General features: G+C 39.4%; 1 protein-coding gene across 2 annotated transcripts in view; it reads left to right on the top strand.

The window, feature by feature from the left end:
* Positions 1–378: 378 nt before the first annotated feature.
* LOC137992638 (NAD-dependent protein deacylase sirtuin-6-like) overlaps positions 379–7,612 on the top strand; it is a 124,714-nt gene continuing 117,480 nt past the window's right edge. For both annotated transcript variants that reach the window (XM_068838093.1, XM_068838092.1), the window contains exons 1-2: positions 379–498; positions 616–926. In XM_068838093.1, the coding sequence (XP_068694194.1) occupies positions 433–498; positions 616–926 (377 nt within the window). In that variant the 5' untranslated portion in view covers positions 379–432. The remainder of the gene's footprint in view (positions 499–615; positions 927–7,612) is intronic.

Genomic DNA, 7,612 nt, shown 5'->3' with positions numbered 1-7,612 from the left:
CCACCGTGCTGTTACACAATTATCCAACTATCAATACTAATGCATAAAGAAAACTTCAGCCTGCCAATTTTAAAGAATCGCGGTAACTTTCATATCCATGAGTAACGACAGTGGCACTTTGATTTCATTGAGCATCGGGCTGCCATGCGGAGAGAGGCCCAAGAAATGATCTCTCGGAACAGATAGGAAGTGCCACTCGCGCTACTTTTTCTTCGCTATAACTTGTGCAAAATAACATTGAAGAAAAAGGATCAAAAAGAGATTTCACGCTCACCTACACCTCGTGTTCTCTGGTACTAATGAGATCAATGAAACCTTTTTGTTTTCGTCAGTCATTCCGCCCGGAAAAGCTGATAACTAGTTTCCAGTCTATCAAAACCCAATTGAGAAAACGGGGAGAGATTTGGCGAAGAAAAAGATACATTGTAGGCAATGTCTGTAAACTACGCAGCTGGACTGTCTGATTATCCTCACAAAGGCAAATGTGGATTACCAGAGGTACGTACGCAAAGTAGAAAAGAGTTTTAACAGCTGGCATATTCTCGCGTAGTTGAGTTGAGTTAAAGTTTAAAGATGTTGTTGAGTTATCTCTTTTTTTATGTCATGGTGCCGCAGATTTTTGACTCCCCAGAACAGTTGAAAGGGAAAATGAAAGAATTCATAAGGCTTGTCAGCGAAGCAAAACACGTAGTCGTTCATACGGGAGCGGGTGTTAGTACGGCAGCCGGTATTCCTGATTTCAGGGGACCGAAAGGTGTTTGGACTTTGCAAGAAAAAGGGATATCTCCTCAGATGGACACAACTTTTGATGACGCCGAACCCTCACTCACGCACATGGCGTTAGTTAAACTTGTGGAAGAAAATTTCGTTCAGTACATCGTGAGTCAAAATGTGGATGGCTTGCACATCAAGTCAGGACTGCCAAGGTATTTTAGACACTGAAAACTCTCTTTGGACGCTTTCCATTTGACAGAACTGACCGCTCAGACGGGGCATTACAACGCTTGCAAATTAACACACTTCGAGGATGATATATACTCCTCCAGAAGAATACGAGGGATTATCATGCAAGTGTTCCTTCAAATTGTTGCATTTTCCTTGCAAACTGACGGGTCTGGCCGCCCATTTCTGACAAAAGGAAAGCACCCATAGTTTGCAGGTCTCGGCGCCATTTTGAATTAGTGTCCGCGCAAACTCCAAATCGAGGCTCTAAAAAATAATAGTTAAAGTGCATATGACACAAATTTTTTTATTAGCTTGTTTAAAAGACCTTTCAAAATGATGAAGAACGGCATTTATTTTATTGTCATAGCTTTCTTGGTTGGCAAGTTATTCAAGATTTTGATTTATGCAAATTAGACGACTTGTGACGTCACATAGTGGACACAAAATGATGTAAAATCACAAAAAATTGAATATCTCTGAAGACATTTTCTGTATAGAACTGAAACTTTGTACAGTTCTTATACTCATTACAAAGTTCCATGATATGGCCCACTGTGACGTTTCCATAGCAACACAATGGGCTCCAGGCCCTCTCCATCCAAATGGTAAAATCAGAGTTTCCCTCCCCAATAAGGGTTATTTGTTCTTGATGTTCATTCAGTGGGTGTGAGCGAATATGGACATTACACAGCATAAGCGTAAGGAAGTCTGTTAGACTGTGAAGCAACAAAGAAGGCATTTTCGATATCGGAAAGGTAGAGGTCTGGTAACGAGTATGTTGCTATGGTGACATCATAATCACTATTACAATGTGTAGTTTTGGTAGCACATCAACCCTGCAAAATTTCAACCCTCCAGACTTAGTACATGCAAAGATATTCCATATTTTGTGATTTTACACAATTTTGTGTCCACTATGTGTCGTCACAAGTCCTCTAATTTGCATAAATCAAAATCTTGAATAATTCGGCAACCAAGAGTGCGATTGCAATAAAGTAAATGCCATTCTTCATCATCTTGAAAGCTCTTTCGAACAAGCTAATAAAAAAATTTGTGTCATATGCACTTTAAGCAGACCACCCTGGAGCACAACAAAGTTTTCGCCTGTGGGAGGTGATTGTGTACAGGAAAGATCAACAAAATAAGCCCAGAACTGGTTGATTGATTAATTTTAACCTTATAGTTAAAATTAGGCACATATTTATTTGGCAGATTACAGTTTGCATAACCATTCGCAAAGCATGCAGGTGGACAATCAAACTAAGTTTCACGCTACTCCTGCTAAAAATGAATGGAACTTAAAAAGTTACTGTGTACAATTCAAGACCTCACATTCCAACACTCTTGCCTAGTGTCTTCTGGATTATCTAAATCTCGCTGATTAGCATCATTCATGATTCATGAGGTGTACACGTAAATAGGCCTTTTGCAGCTTGTGATCGCACGGTACAACAACTGCCATACTGCAATGCAAATTGCTCATTGGGACATAAGAAATTACAGTGCAGCTCGGAGATAAGCGAACCAAAATATACGCAAAAAACGCGCATACGCAAAACACGTCAAAAAAAACGCAGATGCGCGTCAACACATACGCAAAAAGGCTCATTAGTATTTATGAGCTCTCCCTTTGTCTTTCTTTTGTCGCCTTGTCATTGTTCAGTCTCAATCGTTTGCGGTGTGGTGAATGTGAAAATAATTTGCGTGTTCTCTGGTCGGTGCGCAAAAAAATCTCACCATATGCTTATTCTAATGGCGCAAAGTCCTTCTGGCTGGATATTTGTGTTTCAAAGCCAAAGAAAAAAAATCATCAAGTTTCCTTTTGGAGAAATATAAACCTAGCGACAAACTGCACACAAGAACCTTTTTAACATCGAAATTTACATGAAAGCGTTGAGAGCGATATCAAAACAAACTTCGCGCCGCGCCGGTGCTTCCGTTTAGTCGTAAACTAAAAAACACTACTCGTAAGCAAAGGGCTCGTCATTAGCAGTTTTGTACAGCCATTCATCATTTAAAGTTGAGTATTTAACTCCTTCTGTTGTTTTGGATGTAAATACTTAAGTAAAGCGTGATGCTCACCGATAGGTGAAAAAATGCAAACAACTTTCGGGTCCAAGGGCCGTTGCGTCTGTCACTCGTTAAACTTAACAACACAACTCTTTAGCAAAGGGCTCATCATTAGCTGTTTTGTACAGAAATTCATCATTTAAGGCTGAGAATTTTACAGCTTGAGTTGTTCTGTTGTAAATTCAGCAGTAAAAAATGATTTTTTGGCGTGGATTTTCAGCCCGACAGTGAAATCACACACTTTTGCCGGCACGTGACATAACGATTTTAATTCATGTAATATCCACATCTCCAGTCCTGTTGGGTAAGATTTTCTGATTTCAACGGGTACAATGCTTTCACTTCAGACACAATTTTTTTCTTCAAAGGCTCAATGATGCGCTTATCACATTTATAGGATTTTTCTGCAAGGAAAATTATTGGGTTTATTTTGGGCACGCGCCGGCGAGAGGCCATCGTGATGTGATTCGGGACATAATTCGCTGATTCAAACGGTGAAATGCTCTCAGTACAAAGAAAAGATTTTTTTTAAAAACTTTCTATGATATGCCAATCGAATTATTTTGATTTTTTTACAAGGAATTATTGGACTTTGCATGCGCCGGCAAAAAGTCATTGTGAAATGACTGTAAATACCGCGTCACACTGAAAAAAAATAATGTCTTCGGTTTTTCGGGTCATAATTTGCTGATTTAATTTCGCTCGTCTCTCAAGACCTTTGTTGCATGTAAAGGGTATTAAACTTCGAAATAATGCCCTGTGGATGCTTTCGTCGGCGGCATTTGCGGATCGAAATTGACAGTAATCAAAGCCACATACCGTATGCAAATTTTCTACTTGTCGGCAGTCACACAATTTATTCTTTTGTTTCCGCAAACAATGCAGGAAAAGCAAAATTATGGTTATGAATAACAAAGGCACAAACGCGTATAGGATACGCAATTTTAGACGCGTCAAAAAAAACGCGTATACGCGTATCGCGTGCGTTCATTTTGCGTCTGCGTTGTTCTCTTATCTCCGAGCGGCACTGTAGATGCTCTATGAGCGTACACTGGGTTGCCTGTGGTACAAAGGGACTGAGTTGGGTGGTATTAAACTGCAGGCGGGGGTCATTAAGACCATTTAAGGGGTCACCCAGAAGTCGTAAGAGCAGAGGCCCTGTGGTTCACACGTTCATATGACGAAACAAATCCTTTTCTGAGGTTAAAAACCTGGCTACCGGCCTTTTAATCATTTGTCAGAAAGAAAAAATTCCTGTCATCTTTAGAAAAAATAGACACGCATTGCTTACGTGTGGTACTGAAGTAACACAGCGCTTTATTCGATATTGTCAACTGAGCTGCGTTTTGTCTTCCAGGAGATTCAAGTTGTCTTTGCGTAATATGTAGGTCTAACAGTACACAACATTGTTTTGGTATTGTATATTGTAGTGCCATGATAGAAGTCTTAGATTAATAGCCTCCTGAGAAGACGTGGTTACTAGCAAAGTCCTGAACCCAGAAAGATTGAAGAAAATAAAAGGGAATGGAGAAACATTTGGCTTCTGGGCTGACATGTTGATCATTTTCAAGTTCCCTCACTTCTTTTCACCACAAGTGTAAGCGTGCACTCTGGGCATCTGACAACTTTGTAAACAAAAGTTCACTGAAGTTAAACCCTTGTCCGGTTGGGTTAGTATCTGGATGGGTGACCTAAAAAGTATACCCGGTACGACCTCGTAACAGAAGCATAGGACCGAAAATTCTATTTTAACGCTATCAAATGCGAACAAAGTAAGATACAGATTTTGTTAGCTTGCTTTATGCAAAACAAATATTGATGCAAAAGTAAATAAATATTGATACACAGTTTTTAGGAAGAGCAGAAGGAAGTTTTCAGGATTTACGACATGAAAACAACATTAATTTTGAACCACGAATATAAAAAGTTACCATCAGCGAAAAACATTTTGGGAGATTTTTGTTAAGTTGAATTTTGTTATTGTAGTTTTGGCTGCACCGAGTAAATCGCACATCAAATTCAGCGGGCGCTGTGATCAAGTTACCGTGGCATGTGTACTCGCGAAACATTAACAGTGAAGCATATGTGTCAAGTTATGCCAAGATACCGTTGTTAGTTTTCTTTTTCTTTCAAGTGTTATATATGTGACCATCCAGGGGAAAACCAACAAAAAGGTGATGACACAGGCACGCCATTTTAGCACGCTAGACAAAAGAAATTTTCTTTAACATGGCAGTGCCGTGTCGTAATGCACGCCTCATTAAAATTTTCTTGTGTCTGATACTACAAGTTGTAAACAATAGAGCGTGTTATACCAAAGAAAAGAGCGTGTCAGCAAAAGTAAAATTGAGCACCACGTAAAAAGACACAGAGTGAGTGAAATTGCACGACAGCTGCGCCAAAACGCTCGCTAAAAACCAAGTATAACACGCTACTCCCAAAGCCGAGTGAGGGCCGACTTACCTGAGGAAATAGCTGAAAAATCCCCCAGAATACAGTGTTGTGCAAAAGTAATGCAAACGTATTTCGCCGAAATTCGTGGCTTTTCCTTGCTTTTCGACGAAAAAATATCGAATTTTCGATGGAAGCGAATTTTCAACGAAAAGTCATGATAATTCTCAAGGCCTATTGTTTCCAACTACGCGAATTTTTGAATGAAAATTCCCCCGGAATGAAAATTGACTTTGAATTTTCGTGCGAAAAATCGCTCTGTTCGATAAATGACCTCAAAAAATTCAGCGAAATTTCGCCCTTTATTTGCTCTTCTCGAACATTCCCACGTATTTTCTGGACAAAAATTTGCCAATTTTGAATTTGCTGCGATGATTCTTTTCTGCCGTCATTTCACAATGTGTAAGCTCTACAACAAACTCTTGTTCGTGAAGCAATCGCAGTTTTTGTTGTGTGAGGAAATCTTTTTTTTTTCGTTGGAAATAGGCGATTAAACTGTCGGATCATTGAATCTATTTTCGATACGACTTTATTTACGCATTTATTTACACGTACATACCCTTGTTCAGCGATGTTGTTGATGGCAGCTGCCAATTCATGTCACAAAAATTCGCTGCTTCAAATTTTGTTATCTCGAATTTTCGTTTGGTTACCTCGAAAATTCGCTGCTTTGAATTTCGCTATCTCGAATTCTCGAGAAAAGATCGTGAATTTTTCACTTCAAACCCTACGAAAAATCGTTCGAAAATTCGATGACTTTTCGTGGAAAATTCACGAGAACAAAGGACGAATTTCCACGAATTTCGTTTGCATTACTTTTGCAATTTTACGGTGCCTGTTTTGGCACGCATGTGACACGCAACACGCCACGCTAAACAAAAGGTTTGGGAGTGTCTCAGTGTGCACAACAGAAGCCACCGTGACATCTATTGTGCTACTCATTAAATATGCGCATATGGCGTGTTGTATGTCACGCTCAGCGTGTCATGCACGCGTGCCCATGTCATCACCTTTTTGTTGGTTTTCCCGTGGATGGTCACATATTTTGACAAGAAATGTGCGAATTCAACACAAAGATCACAATCGCCCAACTCTTGAGGTTGACCATTAATAATATTTTCTGCAAAGTCAAAAATATACTTTCCAAGACGAGGTTGTTTTTCACCAGGTAATTCCATCATTTTGGGAATAGCAGTTCATCAGCGTCACAATTTTTTTCCGATTTTGGGGCTCATTTTGTTGAAACTCCAGCACGCTTCCAACAGACCTGTTTATTTTCGTGATTTATGCGCTACCACAAAAATTCTCCCCGTATCACATTTCAACACATGTATGCAAATTTGTTAAGCATGAAAATTACACAACATGATAAATTTACAAAGGCTAGAAATTTCACAGAAGTCTTTTCCAGCGAAACTTTTACTGAAACAAACAACATATTTGCTATAAGAGGCAAGAAACCCTTCCTATTTCAGTTGCGTGCGTGTAAATGAAACACAATCGCTGTCGCGAAGCATATGCAATTAAATTAATTTGTGACAGTTCACATCAACCAACACATTGGCCAAGATTTCCAATGGATTGTGTGACAACCTCTTGGTAGGCCTCAGTTTGATGCCCAGACTCAATGTCATTTGTGGGTTGTGTTTGTTGATCCTGTGTACTCTGATCTAAGAGGTTTTTCTCTAAGCACTCTGGTCTTCTTTTGTATGGCCTACCAGCCTACACTATAAAAAAGTTACAACACGTCCAGAATGCCGCGGCGCGCCTCGTCACACTTACAGCAAAGCATGATCACATTACGCCTGTTCTTTTTAATCTTCACTGGCTTCCTGTTAATCAACGTATTATTTTTAAGATTTTGCTTATAAACTACAAGGCACTTAACAATTTGGCACCGTCGTACATTAATTTTGTGATTTGCTTACATCTTACACTCCATCACATCAAATACGCTCATCATCCAAGCAACTTCTGGTTTCTCCATCCTATAACATGAAAACGTATGGCGCAAGATCTTTCTCTGTAGCAGCACCGTCATTATGGAATGCTTTGCCATGTGAAATTAGAAACGCTCCGTCTGTCTTTTTTTAAAAGTAGATTAAAAACTTTTCTTTTTAGAAAAGCTTTTTATAATTAATTTTAG

Source organism: Montipora foliosa, chromosome 2 (genome assembly GCF_036669935.1).
Source record: "Montipora foliosa isolate CH-2021 chromosome 2, ASM3666993v2, whole genome shotgun sequence".
NCBI lineage: Eukaryota > Metazoa > Cnidaria > Anthozoa > Scleractinia > Acroporidae > Montipora > Montipora foliosa.
This window is presented reverse-complemented; position numbering and strand designations above follow the sequence as displayed.